The sequence below is a fragment of the Chiloscyllium plagiosum genome, chromosome 26 (genome assembly GCF_004010195.1).
Source record: "Chiloscyllium plagiosum isolate BGI_BamShark_2017 chromosome 26, ASM401019v2, whole genome shotgun sequence".
Classification (NCBI taxonomy): Eukaryota; Metazoa; Chordata; class Chondrichthyes; order Orectolobiformes; family Hemiscylliidae; genus Chiloscyllium; species Chiloscyllium plagiosum.
In genome coordinates, this window is record NC_057735.1 from 9,115,104 (window position 1) to 9,131,456 (window position 16,353).

The 16,353-nt window shown below is 42.2% G+C and overlaps 1 protein-coding gene across 6 annotated transcripts in view; it reads right to left on the minus strand.

Annotated features, from left to right (window-relative positions):
* The window catches only part of pik3c2b (phosphatidylinositol-4-phosphate 3-kinase, catalytic subunit type 2 beta), a 181,856-nt gene that overhangs the window by 19,879 nt on the left and 145,624 nt on the right, over nucleotides 1-16,353 (minus strand). For all 6 annotated transcript variants that reach the window (XM_043716446.1, XM_043716445.1, XM_043716443.1 and 3 more), the window contains exons 19-27: nucleotides 15,184-15,364; nucleotides 14,529-14,636; nucleotides 13,728-13,820; nucleotides 11,821-11,950; nucleotides 9,061-9,197; nucleotides 5,235-5,404; nucleotides 4,911-5,067; nucleotides 4,667-4,776; nucleotides 3,114-3,315 (exon numbers count right to left, since the gene is read on the minus strand). In XM_043716446.1, coding sequence (XP_043572381.1) covers nucleotides 3,114-3,315; nucleotides 4,667-4,776; nucleotides 4,911-5,067; nucleotides 5,235-5,404; nucleotides 9,061-9,197; nucleotides 11,821-11,950; nucleotides 13,728-13,820; nucleotides 14,529-14,636; nucleotides 15,184-15,364 — 1,288 coding nt within the window. The remainder of the gene's footprint in view (nucleotides 1-3,113; nucleotides 3,316-4,666; nucleotides 4,777-4,910; nucleotides 5,068-5,234; nucleotides 5,405-9,060; nucleotides 9,198-11,820; nucleotides 11,951-13,727; nucleotides 13,821-14,528; nucleotides 14,637-15,183; nucleotides 15,365-16,353) is intronic.

The window sequence follows — 16,353 nt, forward strand, 5'->3', positions numbered from 1 at the left end:
CATTTACCATGGACTGAAGGAAGATAGTTCTGAGTATTTTCCAAATGGTGAGAAGGTGGGAAGTGTGGATTAACAAAGATTTAGGGAACCAAGCACAGAAATCTCTGAAGGGCAAGGAACATTTAAAAGCAAGTATAACAGAGTGTTGCTGTTGATCTCAAAAGGTTCCAAAGTACAAAATAAGGTCACGGTTAGAGAAAAGTTTGATAAGACATCATTTAGAGCACTACAGTCACTTCTGGGTTCTGCACATCAGTAACAATATTTTATATAGCACAGATTGACCAAAATGATACCAGGGCATAAAAGCATTAAAAACACAAGCACAGGGTGTATACAGTATTAAACCTTGTATTCCCTTGAATACTAAGTCTAAAGAATGATCTCAGAGTCATAGCGATGTACAGCATGGAAACAGACGCTTCGGTCCAACCCGTCCATGCCGACCAGGTATCCAAATCCGATCTAGTCTCACCTGCCAGCACCCGGCCCATATCCCTCCAAACCCTTCCTATTCATATACCCATCCAAGTGCCTCTTAAATGTTGCAATTGCACCAACTGTACCAACCTCCATCACTTCCTTTGGCAGCTCATTCTATACACGTACCACCCTCTGCGTGAAAAAGTTGCCCCTCAGGTCCCTTTTATATCTTTCTTCTCTCACCCTAAACCTATGCCCTGTAGTTCCGGATGTCCCCATTCCAGGGAAGAGACTTTGTCTATTTATCATATCTATGCCCCTCATAATTTTGCAAACCTCTACAAGGTCACCCCTCAGCCTCCGACACTCCAGGGAAAACAGTCCCAGCCTTTTCAACCTCTCCTAGCTCAAATCCTCCAACCCTGGCAACATCCTTGTAACTCTTTTTTGAACCTTTCCAAGTTTCACAACATCTTTCCGATAGGAAGGAGACCAGAATTGCACGCAATATTCCAACAGTGGTCTAACCAATGTCCTGTATAGCCGCAACATGACCTCCTAACTCCTGTACTCAATACACTGGCCAATACAGGAAAGCATACCAAACGCCTTCTTCACTATCTTATCTACCTGTGACTCCACTTTCAAGGAGCTATGAACCTGCACTCCAAGGTCTCTTTGTTCAGCAACACTCCCTAGGACCTTACCATTAAGTGTACAAGTCCTGCTAAGATTTGCTTTCCCAAAATGCAGCACCTCGCATTTATCGAAATTAAACTCCATCTGCCACCCCTCAGCCCATTGGCCCACCTGATCAAGATCCTGTTGCAATCGGAGGTAATCTTCTTTGCTGTCCACTACACCTCTAATTTGGTGTCATCTGCAAACTTACTAACTTTACCTCTTTGCTCACATCCAAATCATTTATATAAATGATGAAAAGTAATGGACCCAGCACCGATCATTTTGGTACTCCACTGGTCACAGGCCTCCAGTCTGAAAAAACGACTCTCCACCACCCACCTCTGTCTTCTACCTTTCAGCCATTTCTAGTTCTCCCTGTATTCTTTGAGATCTAACCTTGCTAACCAGTCTCCCATGGGGAACCTTGCCAAACACCTTGCTGAAATCCATATAGATCACATCTACTGCTCTGCCCTCATCAATCCTCTTTGTTTCTTCATCAAAAAACTCAATCAAGCTTGAGAGACATGATTTCGCATGTACAAAGTCACATTGGCTATCCCGAATCAGTCCTTGCCTTTCCAAACACACGTACATCCTGTCCCTCAGGATTCACTCCAACAACTTGCCTATCACCGACATCAGGCTCACTGGTCTATAGTTCTCTGGCTTGTTCTTACCACCCTTCTTAAACAGTGGCACTACGTTAGCCAACTTCCAGTCTTCCTGCACTTCACATGTGACTATCAATGATATAAATCTCTCAGCAAGGGGCCCAATCACTTCCCTAGCTTCCCACAGAGTTCTAGGGTACACCTGATCAGGGATTTATCCACTTTTATGTGTTTAAAGACATCCAGCACTTCTCCTCTGTAATATGAACATTTCTCTATTGTGCTGGCCAAGATAATTAAAGGATTTGATATGATAGATGGCAAGGACTACTTTTTCTGCTGGGATAACCCATAGCAAAACACAGGAACTTAAACATCAATGATGGCGGTGCTGGCATGGTTGATAGTTTTCAGGCTACTGAGCCTGCTCACTCCAAGGCAGCTACATCCTTTACACTCTCTCTTCTTGTTACTTCTCTTCATCTTCCTGACATCGCAGTACCTGCAACAGGACTCCTGGCTGCAGTAGGCCTGGAGCCTGCACACGTGGCAGCAAGTGGCAGCTGCAGTGGCAGCAGTGCCTGGAGCAGAGACCCTTGGCTTCAGTAGGCCTGGAGCAGGGAATTTTGGCATCAATTGCAGCGGTGTCGACGTGGGGACATCTGACTTTGGTAGGCCTCGAGTGGGGACTCTCGGCAGTGTCGGTGAGACAGCAGCAACATGAGGAGCCAGGATCTTCTGGAGTACTGGCGTTGTCGTTGCTGTACCTGAAGCGGAGGCTCCTTGAGGCCAACCTTGTAGAGGCATTGCAGAAACTCAGAAACATTGTTTGGGACACTATGTGATGAACATGAACTCTTATTTCATTTTATTCTTTTGGAACTTAAAATAGTGCCAGATTGTGGCAACAAAACTCTTTTCACTGTATCTCCCTAGATATATGTGACAATAAAGTCATTCATTCAAGTAGAATTGGGCGATTCTAGAGTGATGTCACTCTTCACACCAAGAGTGCGGGAAATCTGCAAATCTCTCCCCCCATAAAGCTGTTGAATTTGGGGTGGGGAGTCAACAAAAAGTGGCAAAATTTAGATTAATATCCTTGCCTAACAAAAGGCTGTCAAAGAGTTAAGCTACAATTGGTCACAATCTACTTGAATGGTGGGACTGGCTTGAGGAACAGAGTAAACTACTCACGCTCTTACCACTTAACACATGTTGTCAAGTTTAATTGAAGAAGCAACAGTTTTGCCTTTCTCAATATGAGGTCTCCACATATTGTTCATAATATTTGCAATCACAGTGGGTGGCAGATCAAAGCTAATTCTATGTACATAAATGGTTGCATAAAAGAGTGGGTAAAACAGAAACAGGTACAGAAAATTCACTTACATATCCTTTATTAGGGTTGAATATTTTCTGATGACGACACACAAACACTTCCTTGATTTTCCCATCAGTCTTTATTGTGTATGTTTTAGGAGCATAGGAGAGTGTTGGATGGTCATCAATACCAGAAAACTTCATTTGGGCCAAATTGTGAAGGAAGAAGTTGAGTTTGGTTGCCACACTGCCCAGACTGGATTCAATTAGCCTGTAAATGAGGCAAAATTTCAATTGAGTTGCATAAAATTCACAGCACAGAAACAAGCCATTTAGTCTAACTTGTCGATGTTGGTGTCCATACTCCACATAAGCCTCATCTAATCAATACAACTTCATACTTTTTCCCACTCATGCATTTATTTAGGTTTCCTCGAACACATCAGTTTTTGCCAAAAGCATCATGGACACTGGACGCAATTTTAGCAATGGCCACATATGTGGTCTCTGCATCCATTTTTGGTTCCATGTATCAGTAATGCTCTTAAAATAAATTGTCTTAATCCTTCCCCTTATCGTTCTGGTAATCACGTTTATGCCATATCTTTTATTTACGAAGTCATAACGACTGCAACAGTTTTATTCCTTCTATTTAGGTCATTTCTCAATTTTCTTTGCTCCAATGAAGAGTCATCCATTGTCTTTTCACACATGAAGCAACTCATCCTTGGTATTAGTTTAGAACCTCTGTTATCCGTGGCTTTTATATATTCCCTAAAGTCAGTTGCTCGACATCATTCAGGCCACATCCTACCAATACCAACAGCAGAGAAGTTGGTAGTGATGACAGAATATACACCTCAGTAACATCATGACCACTACACCAAGAGTCTAAAATACCTTCCCTGATATACGCAATGGCATTACCATCGTCAATCGCCCCACAGCCAATATAGATTTGGGGAGGGGGAGCACCATTGATTTTAAAACTGAACTGGGCCAGCCACATGAAAATTAACTACAAGAGCAGGATAGAAGCTGCATATTCTGTAATGAGTGATTCACCTATTGACTCCCCTAAGCTTTTCCATGATCCACAAGGACTAACTAAGGGTATGATAGAATATTCCACAGTTGCCTGAATGAGTGCAACTCCTAGAACACACAGGTGATACCATGCAGACAAGAAAGCTTGCTTGAGTAGCTTCCCACCAACCATGAGCAACACCTCTTCAGAACTGAAGCGATATGGTTGCTCTGTGCTTCAATAACAAAATGCAATGCCACAACTTGTCAACACAACTTCCCAAAATCTACAACTACTACCAACCGTGCAATGTAGAGGCAGGCAGATGGGAAGATCACCTCAAAGTTCTACTCCAAATCTCACTATCCTGATCTGCAAATATACTGTCACTCTTTCACTGTTGCTGGGTCAAAATCTGTGTTACCTTCACCATATGGAATGCTAGCAGTTCAAGACTATGGTTCCCCACCACCGTCTCAAGAATAATTTAGAACAATAATGTTGGCCTTTCCAGGGATGCCTATACCTTCTTAAATGAATACATTTTCAAAAACCACAACTGCCTGTCACAGTTTTGTTGTTTTGGAAATCATACCTTGTGAAGTAAGTGGTAGCATGGGTATCTGTCTCCTGAGGTCGAAGAGCATCATAAACATATCTCAAGTCTTGGACATCAGACAGCTCTGGAATTCCACAGGATAGCATCTGCATGAAGAAGAGGGATCCAATGATTAGGTCAAAGGAGGCTGACAGATATTGAAGCTATTGAGTTGACTTGAAGTTAAAATGCAGTAGTTTCCCAAATAAAGTCAATGCATTAGTGATGCACATTAGCTTACCAGTCCCAGAAGATTGAGGAAAAGATCTGTGTGCTTGCGAATGAGATTGTAAGCTTGACAGCACAGGTCAACGAAGTCATGGAACCTGCTGGAGGGTTTGTCACCTCCGTTAATAACATATGCCATGTCAGAAGTAAAGACAAACGGAGCTCGATCTCTGTAGAAGTAGAAGACGAAAACATTAAAATGCAATTCCCAATTTCCTATCAAGCATTAAATGATGCATTCAGTCTTAAAGTTTGCACTGGAAATCTAAATTGTTAATGTACTTAACAGTCCATGACTATGGTTTGAATCAATGTAGGAAATTATTCATGTGCTCACCTCTTAAAATTGCCTAGCATTTGAGCATGACCAAGGAATTTTCCAAAATCAATATGGAACATATGGCCACTGGTCTTCAGCATAATATTGTCATTATGTCTGTCACATATGCCCAGGACATAGGTGGCAACACAGCAGCCTGCACAAGAATAAATGAAATTTTCCACAGCCTAGAAAACAGAAGGAAAATGTAAGTGAGCTATCATCGAAAAATCTCTCAGGTAGAACTTTAAGTCTTTTTTGTTCCAATCCTTGCAGCTTACGATCTGTGACATGTCTAGAGCAAACGATGGTCCTGTACTTGCAACCAAAAGTCACATAGTGGATCCTCCACCCTCCTCTCCGACCTATCACCTTCACCTTCATCTACCAATTGCATTCCCAGCTATTGTCTCCGCAGGCCCACCCCTCTGCCATTTATCTCTCAGCCCCCTTCGGCCACCCCTTCATTCCTGATGAGAAGCTTAGGCTCAAAACATTGACTGTCCTGCTCCTCAGATGCTGCCTGACTGGCTGTGCTTTTCCAGCACCACACACTTCAATTCTGATCTCCAACAAATGCAATCCTCACTTTCACCCATCACACAGAATGGATGCCAATAATCGAACATCTTTTGAGCAGACTGATCAATTGTTTCCTCTATGAGAGCATCTGATGATCTCTTCAAGTATCTCAATAGTTTTCTTTTAAATTTATTTGGGGCAGCTGTATGGGTGGGGGTGGGGGGGGAGAAACAGCCCTGGAGAAAAATGAAGCAATGAAGCTTTAGCAGTTTCACCATCAACAGGATGAAAAGGATGAGAAGAAATACATCACCCAATACATCACAAATAAGAATGGGCATGGGAGAGTACTGACAAGCCAGCACCAGAAGTATGCCAGTTAACACTAACACAAATTCCACAATACCTTTTCCAGTACCTTTAACTTGGCATTGTCTAAAGCCAGGGACAGTTAACTGATATTTCTACAATGCATGCTTTCATACAAGCTAGAAAGAGGACATTTGACTTATTGTGGTGGTCGTAACTAACTGTATAATGGATGATATTAAGGGTTAAAAATGTACAGTCTGGTTCTCAGTTTAAGGTGAACTGAAAACAGTTTATACAAAAACAGAAATTGCTGGAAAAGTTCAGCAGGTCTGACAGATCTGTGGAGAGAAATCAGAGTTAATGCTTTGGGTTGAGTGATCCTTCATCAGAATGGATTTGTTTTTGTTGATTTACTGTATCCACAATTCTTTCAGTTTTTATTTTGAAAAAAAAATTTTTTTGGCTTGTTTATTATGCCTTTGTGTGCTTTCAAACAAAGCTTGGCCCATCCTTGAGACTTTATAGAAGCAAGAAATCCCTGAGATTGCTATGGAGAAAATTTTTGAGGTGGGCCTATGCTGTGAACGGTACTAGTGGTTTTTGATTTGAAAATCATAACTAATTGAGAAATGAAAGGAAAGCTGTCCTGGAAGCTGCCATCAGCTTGCTGCGTTTAATGAAACCCCTATATTTTTTGAGAAAGGTAAAGCGATTGCCAGCAAGGACTACACTTTGACAAGCAAGTTGTTTTCCTAAGGGTTGCACACAATGTTCCCTCTAATGTATTTTCCCCACTGTGCGGATCTCCAAGGTCCATGTATGGCATCCACTCCTGCAGGCAGAAGTCAATGCGTCAGCTCATCTATCGGTTGATTAGTTATACCATAGACGAAAGCTGTGACCTGTGTGGTCAGTCTGGAATACAGAGGAACTACCTTGGTTTTATGAGATGTGGGCATCTCTGGGTAGGCTAGCATTCACTGCCCATCTCTAATTTCCCAGAGGGCAGTTACAAGTCAACCACATTGCTGTGGGTGTGAAGTCACATGTAAGTCAGACCAGATGAGAATGGCAGATTTCCTTCAAGGGTCATAAATAAACCAGATGGGTTTTACAACAATCAACAGTGGTTACATGGCCACCAGTGGGTTAGCTTTTAATTCCAGTTTTTAATAAATTAATTCATTCACAGGATGAGGGGGGTCACTGGCTTGGCCAACATTTATTACCCATCTCTAATTGCCCAGAGGGCAGTTGAGAGTCAACCATATTGCTGTAGGTCTGGGAGTCACATGTAGGCCAGATGAGGTAAGAATGGCAGTTTGTTTCCTTAAAGGACATTAGTGAACCAGATGGGTTTTTCCCAACAATCAACAATGGATTCATCAATTCCAGATTTCTTTACAAACTGAATTCAAATTCCATCATTTGCCATGGCGGGATTCAAACCCAGATCCACAGAATATTATCTTGACGTCTGGATTAATAGCCCAGTAATAATAACATTAGGGCATTGCCTATCCCATTGCCATGGCAGGATTTGAACCCATGCCTCCAGAACATTAGCCTGAGGTTTTTCTCCATTTTTTTTAAACCCTTGTTTTTATTTCCAAGCATTACAATCTTTAAATGACACTAGTCTATGAAACCAGATCCTAATAAATTTCTGGCTTGTCTAGTATTCTCATAACTAGGACTGTAACGCTATACTGAAACAGAATCAAGACAGGACATCATATAATCTGGTTGGAGATGCAGTGCTTTCACACCAAAAAAGAACCTAGTTTGCATAGTCCCACAGTTATGGGATGTCTGGATCTGTCCAGTTTAGGAACAACAGAAGTGACCAATGATATATTTGACATCGCCAGATTGGAAATGGAGTTCCAGGGATATCTGCAATCCTTTATCTACTCTTAATGCAGCAGTGCGTAAAGTGCTTTTCCACAGGAATGGAGTGAAAGTTGGTGAGAGAGTTATAAGCTCTTTTCTTCTGACCATTAGTATGCAGCATTAAGGAGAATAGGACTCTGTTCATTTCACAACAGTGTCTTAATGATTAAGTACTGCAAAGCCAGTTATAGAATAGTTGGCCAGTTGCAGAGTAGAATTTCCTTTATGCTTCAATAATGTAGGTGTATCCCAGACTTGGAAGGGTATAATTAATGTGGATTTTTCATTTCCTTTCACCATTGCTGTGACAGAGTAGCAATGCTAAATAAGGACAGTTTTATGTTGGAGCATTGAGGAACTGAGTTGACAATCACTTGTTTCAAGTACTCTAAAGGCAGTAGAAAAAGGAGATTTCTATTCTCGTTAAGTTGGGTTGGATTTAGCACATCCACGAATATCATTTATTGTATCCGTTGCTCCCGATGCGCTCTCCTCTACATTGGAGAGACTGGGCGCCTCCTCGCAGAGCGCTTTAGGGAACATCTCCGGGACACCCGGACCAATCAACCACACCGCCCCGTGGCCCAACATTTCAACTCCCCCTCCCACTCTGCCGAGGACATGGAGGTCCTGGGCCTCCTTCACCGCTGCTCCCTCACCACCAGACACCTGGAGGAAGAACGCCTCATCTTCCGCCTCGGACCTAACCTATCACCTTCATCCCCTCCCCCACTCACCCATTGTACTCCATGCTACTTTCTCCCCACCCCCACCCCCCTCGAGCTTATCTCTCCACGCTCCAGGCTCACTGCCTTTATTCCTGATGAAGGGCTTTAGCCTGAAACGTCGATTTCGAAGCTCCTTGGATGCTGCCTGAACTGCTGTGCTCTTCCAGCACCACTGATCCAGAATCTGGTTTCCAGCATCTGCAGTCATTGTTTTTACCTATTTAGCTACTTAGAGCTCAAAGGTCTGTGTCTAACCCTTTGTATTACACAGTTCTCCCCCTTACAGTTGCTTATGAGGTCACACACAGCAGTTCACTTCTTCACCATATCCCAAAAGGAAATGGGAACGGATCCAAAGGAAGAACATGAAACTGTCTGCTTTTCTTCACCTTTTCATATTCGTCCTCATTTGGGTTATGCTTCTGTAACCATTCTGCCAGTGGATGGTCTTTGAAAGACCCTGTTACCCCGTGCTCCACTTGGATTTTCCTCAAGGTCTCTGCATTCGGAATCATCTCTACCATTCCTGAAAAGTATCAAGCGGTGGTTGAGTGGATGAGGCACCACACACAAGTTACCATAAACCATTGAAACAACAGCTGAGACAATTAATCATTAACTAGCTAAAATCCAAAAATAATGGATTTAAATCAGTATATTGCAACACTTTCATGGATCATGCGTCAGTTATATTTTTATTCCACGACAGCCTTCCTGCTTGGCCTGCGTCTATATCTATATCCAGCTATTCCTCATCCCAAAAAAAATGGGAGGATGGACCCATGCCCAATGAATCATACAGACCAACTGTTTCCAGGTTTAATTACAGTTCTGTGCTGACTTAGATGCCCATTTGGAGGGACAACAGAGTTAGAAAAACTGAAAGAAGAAAATAGATTTGCATTTAAATGGCTCCTTCCACAAATGCATGATGTATATATTGCTTTTCAGCACATGGAGAACTTTTAATATAACCATTGCTGCAATGTGTCAAACTAAATCACATGCAGCAAGGGCCCAGAAACAGCAAAGAGATAATAACGTGTATGTACATTATTGATGTTGGTTGATGCATATTTCCCAGGTCATAGATCATAGATCATGGGATCATTTGTTTTGCTTCCAACTTAACCATCCTAAATTATTTGAAAGATGGCACCTCCAAAACTCCCTCAACACTCTGCTGAAGTGACAGTGCTCAAAGCTCTGGAGTGGGGTTTGAACCAATAATTTTCTGACTCAGAGCAATATCAATTGAGCCAAGCAACCTTAAACCAGAGGTGAGGGCTGCCCATGCAATTGAGGATCTAACTCCATATCACTATTCGATGGACACTCCAGGAATGGTATAGAGACAGAGGGAGAAATGACTGTGGTTGCCTCTGGTGTTGTCCACCTTCGGGTCAAAATCAAACAATTGCTGACGAACCCTGTCCATGCGGTGCCTTATGTATGGTCACTTGGGTGCGTGGGTGTGTGTGTATGCACATATGAGTGAATGCAAGAGAGCGAGTGGGGAGGAGGGGGGTGGAGAGACTATTGCTTGCACCCCAAGTGGGCGGCACAGTGGTTAGCACTGCTGCCTCACAGCGCCAGAGACCCGGGTTCAATTCCCGACTCAGGCGACTGACTGTGTGGAGTTTGCACGTTCTCCCTGTGTCTGCGTGGGTTTCCTCCGGGTGCTCCGGTTTCCTCCCACAATCCAAAAAAAATGTGCGGGTCAGGTGAATTGGCCATGCTAAATTGCCCGTAGTGTTAGGTTAAAGGGGTAAATGTAGGGGTATGGGTGGGTTGCGCTTCGGCGGGTCGGTGTGGACTTGTTGGGCCGAAGGGCCTGTTTCCACACTGTAAGTAATCTAATCTAAGCTAAAAGTCTTGTTACAAATATCAGTAACAAAAAACTGATTTTAATAAAATAAGCTGCAATAATAATACACTGCTAGCAACATAAATGAGCAAACAATGCAACCTATGCCACTCAGTGGGAAGAATCAGAGTGCCCAGCAACTCCAGAAGTCTCAGCAACATCACAGCTCAGTAGTAACACTGCTGGGACTGCAAGGACTCCCAACGGTGAAGAGGATATAGCAACAGGACTGAGGCAAACCACGGGCTTTAGATGGGGAGGGACAGGTAAAACGGGTTTTGGAGATCAGGTGGGAGACATAAAAGCTTAATGGGAGGGGATGTTTGGTGGGGATGAGGAGGGTAATATCTAATGTGAAGATGTTACCTATGTGCACAAAATGGTTTAATTAAAGGAGAAAGAAGCAGCCTTTTCCACTCCTACCTGCCTATCCACACCAACCACATGACAGTGTGTGCAGCTTTATAAAGAGGCAAGTAGTCTCTTGTGGTGTAGTGCTAGTGTCTCTACCTCTGAGCCTGGAGGCCTGGGATCAAGTGCCAGCTGTTCCAGAGATATGGCATAACATCTCTGAACAAACTGATTTGGAAATATTTATAAATGGCTTAACTAACTTGTTAATAAACTCAGTTAATGAGTTTTGTCCTTAGTGAGCTGGTAATTTGGCAATTAGAAGAGCAAAAACGAGATGGGTTCACCATCATCACATCTGCTGTGCTCCCCATTGAAAAGATGTCTGGCTGATGGTGACAAAATCTAGCCCTTTATTGAGGTACAGTGGACTGCCGATGGTCCAACTTCATTAGCTTTAACGTGATTTCCTTCACCTGAGAAACATACTTCCAGGAGGAGCTTAACATGACACGACTGAAATGGGGATCAGGACAGCAGGTTCAGCCTAAGCTGCTGTGCTGGTGAAATGCTGATTTTACACCCACACAACTTTCTCTGACTCACAGGTGGTCAAAATCAGAATGGATGCAAAACCAGCATTGCACCGAAGTCCATCAGTTTCCACATAGTCAGGTCAGATTAAAATTCTCTCCAAAGAATTAGTATTTTTCTTTACTTTCCATTCAGTAAATTATGTATTTCAGTTTTGGTTCAGTTTCTTTTTAACGTTGCTAGTATCTATAAGAAGCAATAAACATCAAAATCCATTTGATGGAGGAAAGTCACAAGAAGTCCGGTAAACTTCCTCAACTTTCACGATTATTTCAGAACACGAGTATATTCTCATACATATTGCTATTCAAGGAGTGACTCTAAATTTTACAGGTACCTCGCCCCCATCCTGTTGAGGTGCACTTGAAGAATATCATACGCATGTCCAGACCTTCCTGAATCCAAATCTTGTTCATGATGCGTATCATTTGAAGAGTTAACATGTCTTGGCGCAAGTCATCTCCAGTCTAGCCAATGGCAATACACAAAGATTAATTCAGACTACTCAACACAACTTTCTCCCTCCTTTCCTGAAGGCACAGATTCATGTTGTAATACAATTTGATTCAGGATATCAGGTTTATTTGCAATCTAGTCAAAAGATCATTTGTTGCCACTGAGTCCCAACAGGGGGTGTAGGAAATCTCATGGTGCAACGGGTGATGTCTCTGCCTTGGAGCCAGCTTCTCTGGGTTTGAATCATAACCTAGGACTGCATGATGATGTAAAGTGTGGTCATCACATGGACTGCAGCAGTTCAAAAAGACAGCTCACCAATACCTTCTAAACTGCACCCAGTTGGCAATAAATGTTGGTCCATCCAGATATGCCCATGTTTGATGACTAAATAAAAGGCAAATAGGTTGATTAGCCACTCTGACACATTTATAACAGGAGGCAAGATTAGGCAAGTTTCCTGATTAGCCAGAACCATGTGCTAGCTGCAGCACATCAGCCTCCCTACATTAAAAGACTTCATGCATTAGTTGGCGCTTAAGGTTGCAAGGTGCAGGGTTGGGGTGTGTGCTGGAATCAGGGTGCAACCATATGATGCTCAACACAAAGCCCAATCCACACACTCCTTTATATTTTTCCTGATTCTGGGAGAAGTCTACACAAGTTCTTGAAGTCAGTATTAATTCATTATTTTAACAGATTTCTACCTCTAGAGGAAGCTGTCCATCTGCAGGGCCCTAAAAACTAAAAGCAATCCTATCTTCAGCACAGTATTGTGCATTGTAAAGCAAGATCATAAAACCTTTGATTTTATTTCTGTCCAAGAAAGCAGGGCCATTTTCAACATTTCCAACAGAGAGCAGACTAACCCACTTTGGGATCATTTTAGTATAATCTGAAACTACACAGTTCTGCTCCAACATGGCAGTTCTGTTCTCGTGCAACCACGTGTTATAAGAAAATCGTGTAATAGCAGCACCACTTAAAGTAATAGGGCCTGAATTGCATTATAACCAATACAAGTCTTAAAACTTTGCACTTGAGAAACAATGTCCCCAATTCGTTAATCATGTAGCCTAATTGCATTAAACAAAAACACGCGTTATAGCAGAACGACCTGTATATATCAAGAGAACTCTTCTACAGTCACAAGTAAAGAGAGACACATTTCTTACATGAACCATTATTATATAAGGTATGTTAGCCAGGTGTCGACAGTCCTGATTACATTTGAGACCTTGCCAATTCTCTGTAAAAGACCATTACTGTATGGAGTACAGGACAATGGACAAATGAAAGTGGACCCACTGAAATCCCAGTGCAGCCGTGATCAAATGTGAAGCAATCCAATCCCATTTATGCCCTATCCCTGTCCAAGTTGTGGATTTCACCTCGGCTGGAGTATCGTTGATCGTTCTGGGCATTACATGAAGGAAGATTACAAACACATTGAGAGGCTTACAAGAATGGTTGCTGGGATGACAAACTTCAATCAAAGAGATTAGGAAGTTTCAAATTGTTCTCCTTGGACAGAAGGCTAAGAGGAGATTGAAGTTTTCAAAATCATGACTGGGCTGGAGAGAGCAGATAGCAAACCCTTCATCCCAAGGCACAACCAGGTTCGACAGACATCCCTGTGAGAAATTGAGATTACAAACTCATGCATGTCACTACCTGTCAAGGAAGGTAATCAGTGCCAAAGATATGATTGCCTCAAGAACAAGGAATTCCTTTAAGTACAACTGGTGCACATCCTGTCTCAATATATTCTAAAGCAGACCAACATACTTTAACAATCACGTTGATGTTTTCCCCCAAAGGGTCTGCGTTGATGAAGGAGATCTTCAAAGGAACAGCATTGGAATTGAAGAAAGAGCAAGCCTGTGGGTCCAGATCAAAAAAAAAAATTAGCATTTGCTTTATTTTTGCACCCACTTTTCTCCCCAGTCTCAAAACTTCACCAAACATCTCTTTGCTATTCTTCTGGGTTGGGAAGACAGAATTTCAGAGTCAAGGCTGTTTCAATTGATAAGGTTAAAAATCACAACACCAGGTTATAGTCCAACAGGTTTGGAGCGTCGCTTCTTCATCAGGTGTTGGACTATAACCTGGTGTTGTGAGATTTTCAACTTTGTACACCCCAGTCCAACACCGGCATCTCCAAATCAATTGACAAGGTCAATGAAATTTAATGATCAGTACCCTCTCAAAGTTAAGGCAAAGCATTGTACGTCCGGGATGCATAAAATAAGACCCTTGCAATCAACTTCCTTTCCAATTCACACAACATCCTTTCCTGGGTACACAGGCATTCCTTAATAATCACTAAGCTAAAATTCTGAATCTCCCTTTCTAACAGCACTGTGGGTAGGCCTGCAGCTATTCATAAAGGTGGCTTTCCAGCACCTTAAAGGTATTTCAGGATGGGCAATGAATACTGGCCTTTCCAATGATGGTCACTGCCTACAACCAAATCAAATAAAACAAATCTGCTTCCAAGGGAGCTTAGGAAACAAGTAGAAGAAATAGAATTAAAGAGATCTTAAAATATGCTGCAAACTTAAAATAAATTTACATAATGTAACATACTCTTGGATTGACTCCATTGGCTAAAAGACTTGGGTTCAAAGGCAAGCGGCAGTGATCCTGAACATTGAAGAATTGTTGCACTTCCTCCATGTTTTCCCGGAGTACAGTCTGTAACAGAAGGGAAGGTCAACCAATGGTCTTCAGAATTTGTGTGTGTCAAGTCTCAGTTAATGCACAATACTTCATTACAGTCAGAACACAACATAAGTCATTATCCCCAAGGGGCTCCCGGCCTCTTGATTACTGATCATGTCAATGAAAACATTTCACAATATTCCAACAAAACAGCAGAAGCCAACAGAAGCAATTTGCTCCACTGAGGGAACTGTGAATGACACGAGTCTTAATAGAGAACCTGAATACAATTCCCAGTCATTTGTGGTGTTGGCCTCCACACTTCTAGATAATTAAAACTTGCGTCAGCTGAGATTAAGCTCACTGAAGCACCACAGAAATGAGCACATTTGAGGACCTAATTCATACACTGCCAACAACATCTCAGGATAATAACGAGGCAATACTGCAACATTGGCAAAATTTCACTACAGCTGCTGATTTCCTCATGCTTGATCTGGTGTGAAGATAGTACTACATAAATCCATCATGTATTCACCTGATAGGAAATTGGCGTTAGACAAATCTTTTGCTTACTGACCTGTCGTGAAGATGGAGCAACGTCTCTGACTTTTTGTGCTATTTTAGCCAGGATATGAGTTAGCTTGGTCTGTTTGTCAAACTCCTCCCTCATGCCCTTTCCAACACAGCACAGCAAAGCCCCAAGAAGATGCTGGTATCGGGCACTGAAGTGAGAGTCATTTAACGCATCCTTCAATAACCTGAGAATCAAGAAGAAAAAAAGCTTAAAACTACTCAAGCAGACAGCTGGCAGTGCTGCAGTATTTTGTTATTACTTGAAGACTGAGGACAACCTAAGAGAGGTTTCTTTAGGATGATGAAGGACATAACAGAGTAGAAGAGCAGATATTTCCACTTGCAGCAAAGAACAGCAACTTAAAGAGCAAAAATAGAAGACAGTCACTATTGAATCCAGTTGCAAATTCAGAGGAACCTCTTTTACCAGGGAAATGGTAGAATGTGCAATTCCTCACCACTGATATTGATATATTAAGGGGAAGCTAGGGAGAAAGGAATGGGAGGGTTGATGAGTTAAAGTATAGTCAGGTATGAGGAGGCTCTGTGGAGTACAAACGGTTGCAAGAACCTGTCGAGCAGCGAGTACAGTAAATACTTTGTACCCGAGTAACAATTCTGAATTAATGAATATTCCTTCCAGGGTTTCATCAAGGAGATTTCTTAATTACATTGTATCCAATTCCCTCCTTGTTCCTACCATTCTGATTCCAACCCATAAAGTTATCAGGCATTCACGCCCTTGCTCCATTATTTGTGGATCTGACTGGAGCTCAAAAGGGAGAAAATGTGAACAAATTATGCACCACCAACTTATTTCTTCCAGCCTCCACTGAGAAAGGAACAATTTACAGCAGCCATTCTGTCCTCAGTTTAACTGCTCCATTTATAGTCTTTATTTAAATAAGAAAGTAAACTGCTAAGCGGAGGGGATATGGCCACCTTCACTGGATACCCTATCTGGATGAGACGCCAATACCTCACTGTTAGGAAATGCAGGTGCACAAAGTCGTTCCATCTAATACTCGCGCACAACCTAATTTTTCTTTTATTTTCCTGTACATTGCATGTTCTGTCTTGTTTGGAGTTTGTGCTGTGATTTACCAAGCATTAGTCACTATTGAGAAGTGCAACTTGTGGGATGACAGAGGGTTGGGAAAGAGAAAACAAATGT